The sequence below is a fragment of the Desmodus rotundus genome, chromosome 12 (assembly GCF_022682495.2).
Source record: "Desmodus rotundus isolate HL8 chromosome 12, HLdesRot8A.1, whole genome shotgun sequence".
Classification (NCBI taxonomy): Eukaryota; Metazoa; Chordata; class Mammalia; order Chiroptera; family Phyllostomidae; genus Desmodus; species Desmodus rotundus.
In genome coordinates, this window is record NC_071398.1 from 22,823,798 (window position 1) to 22,842,493 (window position 18,696).

General features: G+C 42.7%; 1 protein-coding gene across 3 annotated transcripts in view; it reads left to right on the forward strand.

The window, feature by feature from the left end:
- Positions 1 to 18,696, forward strand: part of WWOX (WW domain containing oxidoreductase) — an 897,629-nt gene that overhangs the window by 250,119 nt on the left and 628,814 nt on the right. For all 3 annotated transcript variants that reach the window (XM_053915333.1, XM_053915335.1, XM_053915334.2), the window contains exons 7-8: positions 7,795 to 7,980; positions 13,771 to 14,035. In XM_053915333.1, coding sequence (XP_053771308.1) covers positions 7,795 to 7,980; positions 13,771 to 14,035 — 451 coding nt within the window. The remainder of the gene's footprint in view (positions 1 to 7,794; positions 7,981 to 13,770; positions 14,036 to 18,696) is intronic.

Genomic DNA, 18,696 nt, shown 5'->3' on the forward strand with positions numbered 1-18,696 from the left:
GACCCTGTTACCACCAGGCCCTGCCCGTTGGGTTGGTATCACTAGTAGCTTGTTGCGTTGGTGGGGACCAGAAGGTCAGGGAATTTGGGAAACAGCTGGGTCTCCTGCCCACACAGCTGACTGTTGGTAGTAAGTCAGAGGATCTTTGGTTATGTCTGTCTTTCTGGCAATTATGCTATCATCAGCCTTGTAAAAGGTCTAGGAAAAGTGTTCAGGAACTTCAGAAGAGGTAGATGTTGCTTACTTTCCAGATGAGACACAAGAATTCTTTGAGGAAGGAAGTGTCTTCTGAGGGACCCTCGAGAGATGGAGAGTGTTGTGACATGAAGAGTGGGCAGCTGGGACAGAGTGAGGAAACCTGTTAGGTCCGTCTAAGTGGGGAACTAAAGGAAGACAGGAATGCATTGTGTCAGTGTTTGAGCAGGCGTCAGAAAGAAGTGTGATAAAAGTGTCATGAACGTTTCTACTGTCCAGAAACCTCCATTCCTGTCAGCACTGTGGATAAGGGTCAGTTTGGAGATAGGCTGAAGCTCAAGCATCTTATCCCACTCTGATTTCTTGGTCACATTCTAGCCCTGCTGCTCACAGCCATACAGGGTGTACACCGGACACCTCTGGGGGGCGCCATGCAGGTAGCTCACTGTCTGGCTCAACCCCTTGGCCAGCTGTAGTATGCATTCCTATTGTCTTTTTTTAAAGCCTATGTATTTTCATGACTAGGAAAAGATTTCAGTGGCAAATATGCCTGGATTTGAATTCTGGCTCCTTCAGGTACTGGCAAGAAAGCTTTTTGAAGCTTAATTTTCTCATCTGTAAAATGGTGATGTTACCGTCTACCTTACGGGTTGCTATAATGATTAAAATAGACTATTGACATACCAAGGTCTATCAACAGTGTATTCTCCAACTGAAATTATATGAATATACCAAGCAAGGAAAAATTTTAGACCTTTTTCAGTTCATATTTTCTAGGCCAGTGTGTTCAATTAAACATCATATACTGAACATTCTCTGTGACCAAAGTCTCATGGTCAGTTTTATATGGTGACAACACTGTAACCTCTTCTGTTACAACACTTATCAGTAGGTCATAAAATTATATAAGAAAGGCTTTTGTGTCCTGGCTGGTGTGGCTCAGTGGATTGAGCACCGGCCTGTGAACCAAAGGGTCGCGGGTTTGATTCCCAGCCAGAGCACGTGCCTGGGTTGTGGACCAGGTCCCCAGTAGGCGGTGTGTGAGAGCAACCACACACTGATGTTTCTCTCCCTCTCTATCTCCCTCCCTTCCCCTCTCTCTAAAAAATAAATAAATAGAATCTTTAATAAAAAAAAAGGATTTTGTGATTGATCAGAACACTCAGGAAATCTTCAAGCCTAGCTTCAGCAGTTGCCTAAGGAATTATGCAGATACTAAATGTTCTGCAAATTCAGGTAAGGAACCATTCCTTTGGTTGGGGTGGCCCAGAGGGATCCCACAGGAGATGTGGGATTTGAGTTAGCTTTCCAGAGGGTAAGGGGCAGTCGCCAGGAGTCCTGCAGACATGGCCAAATGTTCTCTATCTCTCTGAGGTTAGGTTGACCTGTTCTCTCTACAGATAGATTTTGAAAATTTTCTTCTCTTCTCAGTTGTTCTCCTGGAATTCAGAGCAAAGCACATGGTAAATGGTCCATGTATATTTTACTTGAGCTTGGTTAAATTCATCAGTTTTGCCTTATACACATGTCAGGTGCAAGGTGCCTGCTCTGCAAGGCGCTCCAGAGGTGTGGAGATGAATGAAGCCCAGCTGCTGTAGTCCCACTGGGTGGAGTGGACACACAGATGCACAAATGACTCATCCTGGGGATGTGATCAGTTCCATTAGAAACACACAAAGCGCTATTGTTTCCCTCCACTTTTTAAATTAAGGTTTTAAATATAGAAAAATGTACCGCTTTTATTGTATAGTTGTGTGAGCTGTGACACAGCTATGGAGTCCCCACAATCAAGATATAGAACACTTCCATCACCCTCAAATTTCCCCTGTGACCCTTTGCCTCTTACCCCCAGCCCCTGGCAACCATTGATTTTTTTCTGTCCCAAGAGTTTTGCCTTTTCCAGAATGTTATGTAAGTGGAAGTATTCTGTACGTAGGTTTTTGACTTTGGCTCTTTAACATAGCATGGTGCATGTATTAGTTATCTGTTGCTGTTCAATTATCCCCAAATGTACTGACTTAAAACAGCAAACATTTATTACCTCATTCTCGTAGTTTTCTCTTGCTGTTGTTATAAATTACTACAAATATTTGGGCTTAAAACAATACATATTCAGGATGTAGGAGTATATATCCCATCAGCATTATATAATATAATAAAAATATATAATAATATAAATAAATCAGCTAATGCAATAGGTCAAAATTATCTTATTTTGATTTTTATTAGAAGTGGAGTTTAACATAAATCTTGTACTGGTTATTTGTAATTTGGTTTTATAAATTAAAAAAATGCCTCTGTGTGTATTTCTGTTATACTCACAGAATGTTTTTAACTTGGCCCCAGTATTCATGACGAGGCAAGTCAGGGAGAAAGCAGAGGTGGCAAGGCCAGGTGTGGGCTATTGCAGGGACCAGACCTAAAGACATCGGAATGAGAAACATGGGGTAGCAGGGGCTGCCTTACCTTGGGTTCCCTAGAGAGTAAGCCTGGGGTGGGGATGTTTGGTCATGTGGTTTATTGGGGGAGTGCTCTTAAAAGAAGAAGGAGGGAAAGAGGTTGTGTTCAACTAGAAACTAGGTTTAGCCTGATCCTGTAGGGGCTCTGGAGAAGGAATTACTTTATAGAATCGATTCTCTTTTTGGAGAGCACGTGGATGTGGGGCATGGCTTGCCAGATGCCGATGCCCATCAGTCAAGGACAGTTTTCTGGAGAAGTCAGTGCTCACAGCAGTTGAGAATGGGTACACTGGACCCTAAGTCAGAACTAGACAGAACATCATAATACCCACTTCATTGGAAATGTAAGGGACTGGACACAATGTTAAAGAGGTCCTGAAAGGTCTGGAGATATTGGCACTGGTCAGTCGTAGAGACATGGGAGAAGATGGGATAGCAAATGTTTCTTAAGTGTCTCAGATGACGATTAGAGAGTATCCTTCCTTGCAGAAATAAGAACATCTGGAAGGGGGTAAGACTTGAGGAGAGAAGGTAAAGAGTTGATTTGGGGCAGGTAGGAATGGGGTTCCATAAGTTAGGAGGGACACAGGGGCTGGAGCTGTGGGTGAGAATTTCACCGTTCTAAGGGCATCGTTGGAAGTCTCTGGCCAGATGAAATTGCCATAGGGAAGAGTTTTGAGACTGAATCAGAGGAGGTCCAGGAATCAGTGAAGAGCAGGGTCCTTTACAATGGAGAAATCTAGTCACAACAGGAGGGAGGTTTTGGGATTTAGTGATTGGAAAGCCATGGCTCTCCAAGCAGCTTTGATGGATCCTGGATGGTTATGGGACAGAATTCAGTTGGGTTGGTGAGAAGAAGTGAGTTTGGACAAGAAAGGAGATAGTGAATGGAGATAAATATTTCCAAGTGATGGACCACACATGGGAAAGGATGGGCTAGTGCAACCTGAATGAGCCCCGATGTCAAGTAGACCTCTTTCTTTCTTTTTTGTAGCCCTCTCTCTCCTATCTTCCTTTCTCTCTCTCTTCCTCCACTTTCTTTCCTGATTTTCTCTCAAATGATGGTCAGAAAAATCTGATTGGCCTGATGGACAGCAAGAATGAACCAGTAGAGTGGGAGAGGTTGACAAGACCAGAAAGAGAGGGGATAGTCGATGGATGGGACTCTCGAGGGGTTGTACATAGGAAACTAATAGCATATTGCATGTCAATTGTACCTGAATTAAAGAAGAAAAAGGAGGGAGAATGGAAGAAAACTTAGAGATTAACTGTCTAAAAGCCAGTAGGTGACAGCCAGCCTTTGGACTAGAACCCTCTCTATTTATTATCACCATTTAGAGCTCTTTCCTGTGTGAAGTATCAACTAAAGCTGCTCTGGCTAGAAACTTTGGCCAGTTGTCACTCCCACGGATGACGAGCAGCACCTCCCAGTGGCAAACCATTGGAATCCCACCCTCCTTTCTCGAGAAGTTGTTCTCTGGCCCAATGGAATGTTTTGGCTCTAGAGGGTGAGATTGCTATGTTCCCGATGTCATCCCCAGGGGCTCAGAGAAGGTGCTGTGTCCACTCAACAGAGAGGTAGGAGCTACTGGAACCTCCAGTTCTTTACATGGAAAACAGTGTTTCCTGTCCTCACTCACCCCTCACAGACCAGAATCCACCAAAGAAGAAAAAAATCCATCCCTGAAAGTGCTGACTAATTCCATCAGCTTTGGAATCCGAATGATACTATTTTCGTTTCTGTTCTGTCTTTCCAGTTTGAACTTTCCTTTTGATATTTTGTAAATATTCATCATCTCAGAGCCTTTTGAATTGCAATGGCTTTTAGTCAAAACTGAGCAAAATGTGCCATTTGAATAATAAATACCTCATTAAAGTGAGGCTAAAGGAATTCTTTTTCTTTTGTACAGGCCAATTAAGTGTCTTTACAATTGGGAAAAAAAAACCCGTAGCACTTTATAGTTTCATATTCCATAAGCCTGTTTTTATTTAATGGGGGTGACAAGTTTTAGGTACAGGGCAGATTTTGCCTCTGGTGTTGTGCAATGAACGTTAATGAAAGGTGTTAAAATTTGGTGAAAAGGAGAGGGCTACCCAGGTCCTCTGGGTGTGTGCCTCAGGCTGAGGTCTTCCCTAAGCAAGTTTCTTCGGTACAGCTTGCATTTTCCCCACAAAATGTGCAGGCAGGGATGAAGGGGTTATTATCTAGAGGTTATGATGCCAAAATTCCAAATGCCCAGGCCTGTCGTAAAGACAGGGAAACGGTAAAGCACACACACACACACACACACACACAACCTTTGAAGAGTTTTATTTTCTCTTGTGGATAACAGGGAAAGGTCTAGAGACAGAGGAAGTGCTAATGATTTAACCTGGCAGGTCCCGTGCAGGATACTGGGGTTTTACTCATCATTCTTCTGTTGCTGGATTTTAAGTTGCTTCTAGTTCATATACAGATTTATAGTTCTAGCTCACTTACAATTATTATTCATCCTTATGAGTAAACTTCTATTTAAATTTTTGACTATTTCTTTAGGAATCTTGGAAACTTTAGTTTCCTAGAGCTGCTATAACAGATTACCACAAATTTCGTTACTTAAATAACAGAAATTCAGCCCAGCACAGTTCTGGGGGCCAAAAGTCTAAAATCAGGGTGTCGGCAGCATTGGTTCCTGCTGGAGGCTCCAAGGGAGAATCCAGTCAGAGCCTTTCTGCTGGCTTCTGGTGCAGGTGGGCGACCCCTGGCCTTCCTTGGCATTTGCTTGCAACACTCCATCCTCTGCTTTGGCCTTCACATCTCCCTCTCCAGGTGTCTTCTGCCCTTCTCTTCTTTTGTGAGGGCACTTGCTATTGGCTAGTTCCACCTTAATCCCGGATGATCTCATCTCAAAATCTGAATTGAATTACCTTTGCCAAGACCCTTTTTCCAAAGAAGCTCACATTCACAGGTTCCTAGTGGACCTATCTTTTAGGGTCCATCCTTAACCACCCTACCGAAGAAGTGGCATATCAGTGGGGTTCGAAGGTGCTATGGGAGTGGTCTGCCCCCTGTGTAGGCAAAATAGGGGAGCATTGTTTGTAGAGAATTCAAAGCCAGTAATAAAACTGACTACAGGTTGATGTGCTATTGTCATGCATTGGCAATTTAAACATTATCAGTGATCAAATACTTTTCCCTCGAGATGCGAGCTGCTGCCTCAGCACTGTCCCCCCATGCACCCCATTGCTTGGAAACAGGGTTACTAGGTGAAATAGCGTCAATCTTTCTAATTCTCATCATATACATTTTCCACTTCATGTAAAGGGTGCAGGGATATACTCACCAGCTTTATACAAGATACAAATATAATAATATAAACAAATCTGCTAATTAGGTAGAAAATATTTAAAATTTTGCTGCTAGTAGAGTTCAACTTGTTAACTCTTATACTGGTTATTTTGTAATCTACTTTTATAAATTTTTAAAGTGTCATCCATATTTCTGTAGGACTCAGAAATTTTTCTTATTGATTTGCAAACACTCTTTATATAGTAAAAATATGGGTCCTTTGTAACATTACACATGTTTGTCATTGTTCCTTTTTATTTTCTTTAGAGAACAGGTTATCTCAGTTTGTGGAAATACCTTCCTGTATGCTTCCCTTTATTGCATACCAATCTTTGTATTTTAGTAACTTCTGACTTCGGCTACTGTCCTTTATGAGGATGGAACAAAATCAGATTGTTACAAAACGTAATAGTTCTATGAAAAGTTTGTAGGTAAAGAGCATTGAATTTTTTAAAACAAAGTTACAGGAAATGATTTTACTTCCTATATCACACAGGAAATATTACCTACAAGCCATTGGCGTGGCATCTGAGCTGTGCGAGGGAGCAGCACCACCAGTTCCAGCCCCTGTTTTACAGACAGGCTTTAGAAAGTCCCGGCCTCTGTGATTTGTCTGAAACCCGGACAAAAAGCCCGTCTTTGACCTTTTAATCCAGTACTCCTATAAATCCTGCCCAGTCTCTTTTCTCTTGTTCTTTCATTGGCTAACTTCCTAAATGCTTGTGTTTCTATAAGGCATTCATTTGATTCCATTCTTCCTTATTTTAAAGACCCCATATGCTAACCATAGAAAAAATGAAGAATGTACAAGTGAACTCAGAAAGAAAACCATTTAAGACGTAGTGGGTCCCACCCCTCCCTGGAGACGGCCGCTGCTACCATTGTTGCGTAGCCTTCCTTGCCGTGTGTAGGTGCGATCGCATGGCAGCACCTGTTTTGTGTTTAACACGAATGTTTTGCAGGGTCAATAGATTTGTTTACTTGCGATCATTTCAGTGGCCACATGGTGCTCTATAATATACGTGTATTTAAATGCACTGCATGGCTTTCCAATTGTATGATAGTTTAATTTGTTGCTTTTATGTTGCAGCTGCAAACGTTGGGTATATATTTCTTTATAAAATTCTTTTTAGTACCTTAGGATGATTTCCTACAAGTACAATTCCTTTATCAGGATTTAGGATTTTGATTGACAGGAAAGTCTTACTTAATATTTAAAATGTTTTTATTATGAAATAAAAATATACAAAAGAAAATATTATAAGAGGCCCCCACTTACCTATCCCCAGAGCTCGTTTCTAAAATGTGGATTTAATCTGACTTCTAGAAAGACTACATTCAAACACTGTTTGCCTGTCACTTTAGAGCATTTCTACCTTGATGTGTTTATTTAGCACTGACTGAATGCTGGTTCCTATGTCCAGCTTCTTACAGCATAATTTTCCTTTATTTCTTATGTTTGAGGGCTATTTTGAAGAAGCTGAGAACTGGATGAATGAAGAAGCATAGATTCAACTAGGTGGTAGGACCTAGGCTTCAGCCAAGGAGACCCACACACCTTGGTTTGCCCACCATGGCCTGGTTTAACCCTGAGAGTCCTGCAAGCCAGGAACCCCTTTCCCCAGCAGCCCTGTGCAGCTGCCAGGTCAAAGTCCCATCAGAACAGTTTAAGAGGCAACGTTCGGGCGTATTGCGATCCAAGGGACTGGCACCTTGAAGACAGTGAAGAATTGTTTCTTCCTGAGGGGGCACGAGCCGTCCTTGATTTCTGAGTGTGTGTGTCCGCACAACGGCAGCCGTTTTATTTTTCAGGTCTCTGCACGTGCTCGTGTGCAACGCTGCGGCTTTTGCTCTACCCTGGAGCCTCACAAAAGATGGCCTGGAGACCACCTTCCAGGTGAATCACCTGGGGCACTTCTACCTTGTCCAGCTCCTTCAGGATGTCCTGTGCCACTCAGCCCCAGCCCGAGTCGTTGTGGTCTCCTCGGAGTCCCATAGGTGGGTACAATTCCATGTTCTGTTCGCTTGTCCCCTCCCTGCCTTCCTTGCCAGCTGGTATTCTCCCGACTCTTTCTGAAAGTAGTTATCATTAGTCCTACTCTGAGAAGTGTGGGTACACTCAACCCAGCTTACTTCATTTTTGAGGTTTCTTTGTGATTGTGGGAGATTATTTGGGGGTTTTGGCTACAGCAGTGCAGATTGTTTTTACAACTCTACTTCAAGCCCCTCATTGATTTTGCTTTGAGATGGAATAATAATTGATTAAATCTGAATGCCTGACCTTTATTGATTTGTCATTCAACAACTTCAACATCTCACCAAGAAGAATGTGCAGTTATTCTAGCAGGAGAAACAATGCAATTAAAGACTGCGAGATGAAATCCAATCGTTTTATAATGAGAAATTAGGGAATTCAATGCAGACATTAGCTGTGTAATTGTAGGAAGGGAAGCACTGTAGTTAGAACATATTAGAAATCTGGCCATGCCTCTTTTGGTTAAAATTTCAATTAAAACATCAGATGGCACTTCTTTTCTATTACCATTAGGAGAATATCCAATTGACTAAAAAGGCATTTGAAAATTTCATCGTATTTTCAGCATATTTGTTTCCAGAGTTGGGTAAACAACTGTCTGTCTAGAGAGAAGTACTCAGGCAAGACAAAGGGCTTGCTGGGTGTGGCTACATCTAATGCATGTTAGGGAGATTTTCCTCGTGTGCATGGAAGCTTTCACTCTCAGCAAAGTAGCTGGAAAAAATCATGTGCAAGTGCCTCTTTTCCCCCCTTCTTCTCTGCCTTAAGTCCTGAAATGTTTTAGTGACCCAGAATGGAGCTTATTTTTTAAATCATGCTTCCATAAAATGTAACCCGTGGGACTTGGAAGAGAGAGACCAGCCAAGGGTTAGTCTGAAGCCTTTATCACTCGCAAACACAGGGGCTTAGGGTATAAGTGACATACGGCAGATAGATTTACTTTTACCGTTTTAAATTTACGATGGCTGCAGTGAAAGGAAGATGCCAGTAATACTCCTCCCCCGTGTTAAAAGACACGGAGCATCTAGCAATTAGGTGGTAACAAAATCTGCACGTCCTTATCTTTGCAAATCACACCAGGTTCGGGAAACAAAGTGGAGTGGCCCTGTTAGGGAGTGAGGGAGGCTACCGTGGGGGCAGGCATGGGGGAGCGAGCTCCAGAAATAAATCTGCCAGCCCCAATCGCTTGCCAGATGTGGAGGGCACCACGGGATATGTTTAAATGAGCTGGTATTTAATGGGAGATTATGTTGAATTGTCAGCTGCTCTCTTCCCTTTGTAAATCTGGGTCTCAAATGGTATTTCATGTGACGTCTTTGTCCTCTCCGTAACTGCAATGTAATTCGCTCCTACCTTGGAGATCTGAATCTTAATTTCATTTAAAAGATGAATTGGAAGGAAGGGCCTTGGTCTCCTGAATTAGATCCATTTTCGTTTACAGACGAGGCCTTCTTGAAATGTGTTACGAGGCTCACTCTGATCTTCTGCTTTCTGATTATCCTTTGCACGTATTAAAGTGTATTCTTAAAAAACGTTAACTCCCCAAGCTGGTTTGTTTATGACACTTTAACTGTGCACTCCCTTCCCCCAGAACCCAAGAAGCAGTGCGAATACCGGGTGCACAGCCCTGGGAAAGCGCTTGCTTGCTGCACAAGCACCCAGAGCCCTAAGCCGTGGTGTAAAATGGAAGTGTTGATATCTAATTACCTCCATAAACCCTGGCGGAATCTCTTCCTTGGAGTCAAGACCCCCTGTTAGGGGAAAAATAAAGTCCTATGTTTGCAGAAAATATTATACCAGACTGCCCCAAGGCAAAACATTTATTAGCCCCCCTGTATCTTCACTGCATTTTAGTTACTTATCTGGAGTCTGAGCAAGTGAATCGAGTGTCTGCATACCTAAAGCACATCATATTAAAATGAGACCCTGACTTCCCTTGCTGTGAAAAATTTTCAGATAACAATTAAAATAGAAGGAAAAGAGCAGAGTACTGGCTGAACAACTGTACATGGCCACAGATGTGCTGAGCGCCGAGTTGCTACACACACACACACACACACACACAGCTTCTGATGCAAATTCAGTCCTATTCTTTGATCATACTAGCTTTTGTCTACATAGAATCCAGCCTAATTACTTTAGCTTGGTAATTAAAAAATCCTCAGTTAAAAAAAAAAAAGGAGCAGCCTATATAGAAATACAAGCTAGAGGTCCCCTCAAACAGCCAATGTTGATGTCCAGAGAGCAAATGTTAACATGTTAGTATACTGGTAGGAGGATCGTTCTATTAAGACATGATTGTTTGGCTTTGTCAGTTTTTCAGCTTGAAAATAGACTAGGCAGCCTTTGAAGAGTTGTTTTATTGCCTCTTGAGCTGAGAGGAGAATATGGTCGTTTTCTGCATTTTTTCAGGAAGCCTGCTGTGGCTCAGAGGCATCAGAAGGCTTGCCCACCCTTCCCGCTTCCTGCAGGACTGTCAATACGAGCTAATCAGACCTTAAAAATAGGTTTGCTGCCCAGGAGATCAGCGGGGCAGGAAGTCGGGGGGCCCCTTATGGGGGAGGGCTGTGTGCAGAGGGTGGGCCTGATATTTAGCAGCTGTGCTTCCTTGAAACCTTCCTTCAACTTGGTTTTGTGTCATTTCTCATCATGCTGTGTGTGTGTCTGTCGTGTTTCTAGATTTCTAGGCTGGGGGCTATGAATGAATGACTTCTCTCTTTTTAGGAATTTAATCAACCCATTGTGTTCTCCAGTCATGAGATGCTTATGCATTGTTCTGAAAAACCAAAGCAGGGGATTCATTCTAAACGTTAGAAAGTACCACATGCAAAGTGCCACATTCTTCATTCTCTGTAATGAAGAACACAGAGAATCAGAACCTAACCGGACATTTTGCCTTTGGAGCAAGGCTCAAAACGAGGTTTTTGGAATGAAGGGAGACTTGGCCCTTAGTTTGTTCTCTAACTTTGTACTTAGTTCATACTATGTGTTAAGCATTGTACTAGGCAACATGCAAGGGGCTCCCTGTCTACCTTCTAAAAATTCACAGTCTAGCGTTCGGACCAGGTGAACAAAAGCCTTGCAGTCTTCTCGTGGGGTGAAGACAGAGCCACGACGTGCAGGCCAAATGCCAAGATGGCATGGTGGCCTTTGCTACTTATCTCAGGGGTGGCAGGGTTATTGAACAGGAATAATATCATAGACGGGGTCCTGGACACTGGATCCTTAATTTCCATGGAAACATGCATTTCAATCTGCTTTAAATTTCTTCAGTCTAGCTTCCCACTGCCACCTAAGAAATCAATGTGGCGACCAGCAGTGGAAGAGTTAGTTTAGTTAGGGAGATCTTCCCGAAAGAAGTGGTACCTGAGCTGGGTCGAGCTAAAGAAATATGCCAAGAAGGTTTCCAGCAATAGGTGACAAAAGAGTGAAGAGAGAGAGTGAAGGATGTTGTGTCTGTTTCATACCTTTTAGGTACTGCCCAAACCCTTGATGCTCTCTCCTGCTTAAGTCGGTAGCATTTCCGAGACATGGCCTGTGCCTCGGATCACTGGGTTCTCAACTCAGCAGTCCCTTTTTGTAATGACTCTTCGTAACACCTTATCACAGCAATTTTCAACCTTTTTCATCTCATGGCACACATAAACTAATTACTAAAATCCTGCAGCACACCCAAAGAGATATCTTTTTGCCAATCTGACAAAAAGAAGCACATATAATTTTGATTCATTCACACCAGATGGCTATCGTTGTGTTGGCTGTTGTCATATTTTTATTTGACAGTCTAAGGGAAAAGAGGTCAGTGCCCCTGACTACACAGTCAGGTGGTGCACATGTTAATAATTCTTGCGGCACGCCAGTGTGCCTCTTGCAGCACACTGTTTGAAAATCTCTGCCTTATTACAATGTTGAAATACAGTTTAGAAGTAATATATCTTCTCTACATAAGTATACTTTAATTCAATATGCTAGCTTACTGTAATATAAGGAAAAAATAAATGTGAAGCAAAATAGCATATGTTTCAACATGTGAACACTTGGGCCGGACTACAGGAGAGGTAAGTAATCAGCCGCGCACGTCCACGCGTAAGTCACCCGGAGAGGGAGATTCACAAATGCGGACTGCTAACAGGCATGCGGCGTTCCAGGCTCCATACCACCAGCATTGAGTTAGGCCCCACCCCCCACCCCCGATCACGAAATGTGGAAGTGCATTCATTCCTCATTTATACGATTGTTGTACTACACTGCCGGAAATTCCGTGGGTGTTAAAACTGCACATATGTAAAACACAGTGAGGCTCTCGGCTCGGATAATTATGCCCAGGCTTTTCAGCTGCAGGAATGGCCAGTGCAGCAATCCTCACTGAGCAAGACTCCGCCTGCATCGCAGGACACCGAGCCTTCCCACCCCGCCGGCAATCGTTATGACAACCAGAACAAGGCACCCATAAATTTTTAAATTTCCCGCTAAGTTCCACTGCCTCAAACGATTAAGCTCAGAAGTCTGGGCCCTCCCTGTGGTTTGGGGACTTGGAAACCGGCAGCCAACAATTCGCTGCCACGTGGTATTGCCATATCATCGATGGTGTTTCTGGCCATCAGCTTGGTTGATGATGTTAGAGCAGCAATGTCATTTAATGTAAGAAATTGGATGTCACTGGCTGATTCCCAGACAAGGTATATTTAAATTCCATTAAAAGATGCATTTCATTTGCCCCTGTGATGCTTTCTTTGGTCATAGCTCAACTGAACTGCTCATATTAAGGAAGAACCAGATGATTCTGTGATTTTGATTTTATCTTTTGTTTTCCACAGCACTTATCTAGGTTACTCTTGCTCTGCTGCCTTATTATTCAGTGCAAATGCTGAGAGTTAATTTAATGAAGCAAACTAGGTCCTTCCCGGAGATGACACCATCATCTAGAAACTTCCTTTGTTATTATCCATTTTTTAAAAAGCAGACACTACTTTCTTGTTATTTTTTTTAAAGAAAGGAAGAAAGGGAGGAAGGAAGAGAGGGAGGAAGAAAGGAAGGGAGAGAGGAAAGAAAGGAAAGAAACAAACAGCTGGCATTTAACGACTTTGTCAGACCCAATTATAAAACATCAGCTGCTTACTTTGATCTGTGTGTGTCCATGCCACGGGTGTACTTAAAACGTCACACTCTGCTAGATCTCATTCCGGCTTTGTTTGTATTTGTCTTCCCGCCGTGTACGACTATGGATGGCACCTCACCAAGGTTGTAAGCCCTTTATAATCATTAATTTTTAATCTGGAAAAGGGTCTTGGAGGCAGTGAGATTCATCCATGTATTTCCTTGGATGCTCAAATGAAAATATACAGGACTCAAGCATTGGCTAAAATAACCCAGGAAAACCCCATCAAAGGTTAGGAATGTGATATCTTTCTGCTTCCAAAAGCAGCGGCCCTTGAGATGCTTTTTCATTTAATTTAATTATCCTTGAACTTCCTGTTGAAGGTTTTGAAAAATATATGTTAGAGGTGGGGGTGGGGGTTCAGCATGTTAAGAAAGTTTGGGCCTTTATTAAGTCAGTCTTTGGATCCAGTTGGTTTATATTGTTAAGTCACCATTGTCTATTTTTAAGGGCAACTTTGTTTCAATGCTTGCAAAATTGAGTTTTCCGCAGTCTGCATAGCTTTGCAGATTTCCAATAAAAATAAAAAAGCTATATCACACGTCAGAGATTGGCTGCTTCATGTCATGTTTTCTTTTTTTTTCTTTTTTTTTAGATACACAGATATTAATGATTCCTCGGGAAAACTAGACTTAAGCCGCCTCTCGCCATCTAAAAATGATTACTGGGCCATGCTGGCCTACAACCGGTCCAAACTCTGCAACATTCTCTTCTCCAACGAGCTCCATCGCCGCCTGTCCCCTCGAGGGGTCACGTCGAATGCTGTGCATCCTGGAAACATGATGTACTCCTCCCTCCATCGCAACTGGTGGGTGTACACGCTGCTGTTTACCTTGGCCAGGCCTTTCACCAAGTCCATGGTAAGTGGACGGCTTTCATCTCTGTGGGTGCTTTCAGTGTGCCTTCGTGGGGAGGGTCCTAGGGAAACCTGGATGCCTGTTTTCTTCAGCCTCTCGTCGCTTGTAATGATGAGTCTGGTCTTGATGATCACATCATCCAGCCTATGAAAACCATTGGAAAGGGCCCTTGAACACACTGCAGTCTATTTCAGATTATATCTGTTTCTCTAACGGTGTCTCGGAGGGCTGGATAGAATACGCGATTTTCCAGTGTTGTGTTAGTATGGCTCCAAGTCTTGATGGTGATGATTGGTTTTCTTTTGATGTGAGTTTTTTTACTATTATTCAGAAAGTGCAGTACTTGGAGACTGTTTTGTGTTAGCAGGTGAAAAACATGGATGTGTGACTATTGAATTATCAGCTGATATGAGTCCCCTGAGAATCTGTATCTGATGTTCCAAGTTCTTCTTTCAATGGGTGTGAACTTCTTCTGTGATACACTTCCTTGGCTGGAAGTGCATCTTATGCTTTACTTCCCCGAAGGTGAATCCTTTAGGATGAATCACACTGTTGCTGTTAGATTTGGAAATGTTCACAAAGGTAACTACGATGTTTTTACATTTTTGATGGTCATATAACAACCACATCTAGAAAATTCTATGGAAAATTTCAGTAAGAAGTAACTTGAATGAAGAATGCAAATTTTATATGATATATTTGGCATATTATTTTTCTAAACCACTGGCTTTCATTTGGCTATTTAGTGTGGTAGCCACTGGCCACACCGGGCTATTGAGCCCTTGAAAAATGGCTAATATACAGGGTCCAGCAGAAGTAAGGCCTGCTCGAGTTGGTGGGTAGTGTAATAATATGGGTGTAATAATTTATAGTCTGAATTTGATCACTTCACCTGAAACATCATGTGGTGTGCTTGAGTGTGATAGTGTTCTGTTACAGAATTACATGCGTATGAGTTTGTAATAAAAGAGTTTGTAATAAAAAAGGGGGGCGTTATTTGTGCCGGGCCCTGTACATAAGGAATTAAAACTTTAATTTAATTTTGTTTTAATTCATTTAAATTTAAATAGCCATGCGGGCCCAGTGGCCGCACAGGTGGAAAGCACTGCGCAGTCATAAGAGCCCAGCCCGGTGCCTGCTGTGCAGTCGGCGTGCCGTGCTTCTCGCTCCCATGGTTGTCATTCTTGTTCCTGTGAATATTGCCTTGGTCCTGAGCGGTATTTTCCAAAGTGTAGTTGCTGCTAATGGTTACATGGGTCACGGAACTAGAGAACTCTGTAAACACAGATTCTGGTGTTGGCGATTTGGGGACTTTAATTGGCCAGGCAGGATGGGTACCCAGGTAGGAAGAACGCGGTTCTCCAGTCTGTACATCTGGTCCCTGCGGAAGCCACTAAGGAGTGGACTCTTCCTGTTCCTGATCCAAGTGATTGGAAAACAGCATCTTTTAAGTGTCATACACAAAATGTACTGTTGAGGACAAGCCTATGGATTAGGAAGAGTATGAAATATGTAGCTAAATTGAGATAGTTCAGAAAATTCTAATAATATCTTCACATATTTGGGTCTTTGGTGGTATTCCTTAGCTGTTAGAGTTCCACATAGATTTATAGGGAAGTGGAGAGGAAACTCTGGACTCATTTCTCAAACTCACAGGCAGTTGCTTCTCTTTCATAAACACTGAGGGCTCTGTAGGGCCCAGTGTGAGTGCAGCTCGGGATCAGTGCACTTCGCTGGGAGGGCAGACTGGGCCTACCGGAAGGCCCCGCATGTTCTGTCCTTCTGCGTGTTGCTTGTCATCGGTACTCTCATGATAAGACTTTTGTTTCATGGATGAGGGCGCACTTCTGCCATTGCAAAGCAAACATGCTTTGGGAAGTAAGCCATGCGGTTGCATTCCCATTCCCACCCACCTAAAAGGTGGGTTCCTAATGCTCAGGAAGAAGATCAGGAAGATGTAATGCCCCGTGGCCAGGTGGCTAGTGTTCTGTGCTTTGTCACCTCTTCTGCATTTCCCTTCAGAAGAAGTGTTTTCCTTTTGACATGAGTGTTGCTAGAGCATATATTCCATTGTACAAGGTCAAGGACACAAGGAGCACAACCCGGCCTTGTGCTTGGAAGCTGTGCCTTAGCTTCTCCACTGTAGCCTGCTCCCTTAAGTATTAAACAGCAGTATTGTAATATCAATGTTCCTTTTTTATTTGCTGTGACTTGCTGTGACTATGGTGATTTTAGTTACAGTAATTAGGTCACCCTTCATGGAGTCAGGCTATTTTAAGTGCCTCTTTAAGGAATATTGTTGCAGATCAGTAATTTTACAATTGGATGTTCTTGTGTAACTTTATTAAATGTAATCTGTCTTTTAAATGTTGCCCTTTTACAGTTATACATTTCTAATTGTTGCTGTAAATGCATTATCACTTTGAAATTAATTAATTTTTCCATTTTGGCCGCCTGCAGTATAATAATCACTAATGAGAAACTCATAGGGATTAATTCTCAGCACAGCGACCCCCACTGGTAAAGCCAGGTCTCTGCCCACACTTCCTCCTGAGGTCTGGGAACAAGAGTACCGGGAATACTGGGGGTCCTAGGAAGGAAGCTGTGTACTCCCTCCCTCCAATTTGTGATGAAATAAAAACAGTAGATAAAATGGGAATAGAATACTTTTAATGTTTAAAGATGGAAGATTCTTCAGCTAGCTGCTTTTGAAACAACTTCAAAGCAACTGAAGTTTTCTGGGAGCTTTTGAACGATGAAGTCTCATCCATCGTGAATGTGTTGTATGTTTATTTTCCTGTCTATGCCATATTCTCTTTTTTATGCAATTACATTTCTCTAAAATTATATTTTGCAGCTGTATGCATGAATGTATGTTGTATGTTAGTGCATATGATATATGCATACATACACTTGACTTCATGGGGCTTAATTCACAAAACCCAGGTATTAGACTGTCAAGGATAATTTTGGCTACTTTGATGCCTGGCATACTCTCAAGGGAGATGCACCTCCGCAGTGCAGGCCAGAGGCCATGAAGCTCTACGTATCAGCGTAGAGATCTTCATGTATCTCACAATCTTCCTACAGCGGTAGAATTACTATCCTTATTTTGCATTTAAAAGCAAATGGCATTTCAGCTTCGGGCCCTTCAGCGTCGGGCCCTTCACCGTCTATTCCCAAGTCCGCTTTCTTCCTCGAGTGCCCCCCAGGGACCCTGCCGTACATATCTAGTTGTGTAACTATGTTTTCTCCTTAACCTGTTTGAAAGAGCCTTCGTGACATTAGCCCCTGCCCCTGCGTTTTTCCCCACATAAGCTTTCTGTTCTGGTAAACAACATCTTAGCTGGAGTTCCTAGGTCCCAGCCAGCCCTTTGCGGGTCGGTATGTAAATTTGAAGCTGAGCACCGTCACGTGCCTCTTAGGGTGTTTTGTGCAACCAAATATTTGTGTTGGCAGGTAACAGTAGAAAGAGTATCATGTGTTAGGGTAGCAAGAGCTTAGCAGATGTTTTGGGGAACTGCATTTTCAAATCATTCTACATTAAAAAATAGCTCGAGTTTGTAGAACTTTTGAAACGATTGGGTTACGTTTCCTGTGGCTGTGTAAAGCCAGTCATTGTGCTGAGTTTTAACAGATGTGTAGCTACCCTGCTAATGGATGGGCCTGCAATGCTGGTTCTGTTGCAAAGTTATAAATTAAACTAGAAAAAGCACCACATGTCATTCTCCTAACCTTCGGGAAAGCCAAGCTAGGTAATTCTGCCCTTGAATGACCTGCTGCAGGGTGATTTATAGTTGGACAATTTAAAACATAATGAAGGAGATAATAGATGTTGATTTGTTCTTTAAATTAGTATTTTAGAAAAATACCTCTCCCCCTTCCCCTTTAAATACCTGCAGCTGACTACACTCCCGATACTATCAAGGGCAGCCCCTCCTTGAATCTCTTGGCACAGTGGAGTAGAAAGCAGGGGCCCTTTTCTTCTGGGAGGAGGAAATATGATTTTCAAAGGAGAAATTTCAGCATATTCTTTATTAATCTAAGTATTTTGAGACTTCCTAGTGAGGGCTGATTCTCTGGCTGCTACACTCTTGACGGTCCAGATATGTTGAAAACCAGGCTCCTAGGACTCCTCTGTGGTCGAGACACACCTGAGCTTTCCTGCAGCCCCCCCCCCCCCCCCGAAGGACCTGTGGCTGGGCGCCTGTCCTCCCTGAGGCCACATCCCCACAGCCTCAAACTTTCTCCTTACTCTCCAGTATTATTAGCACTGGTTTTATTAGTCGTGTCTCAGTTCTGTCTGGAGTTCCACAGTGTACAGTGTTTGTTCGATTCAGAGTCCAAGGGATATGGTGGAGAGAAAAAGAGTGAATGATTTGGAATCATTAGGCCTGTATTAAAAACTCAGGTTTCCCCTCTTTTTCAGTTGTATAATTTTGAAATTATTAAGCCTCTTGGAGGATCATCTTCTACGTCAGTTTATATGGTTTGGACTTTAGATTCTGAGTTATGAAGATGCAGTTAAAAGTGGTTGGAATGATAGAGATTTGTTCTTCTCATAGATCCAGGATCCCCAAGGCATCCAGGGGTGTGTTGGCTACTATATAGGCAGCTCCTTTGTGACGGTCTTGCCTTTTTCCTCACGCCGCTTATAACATGGC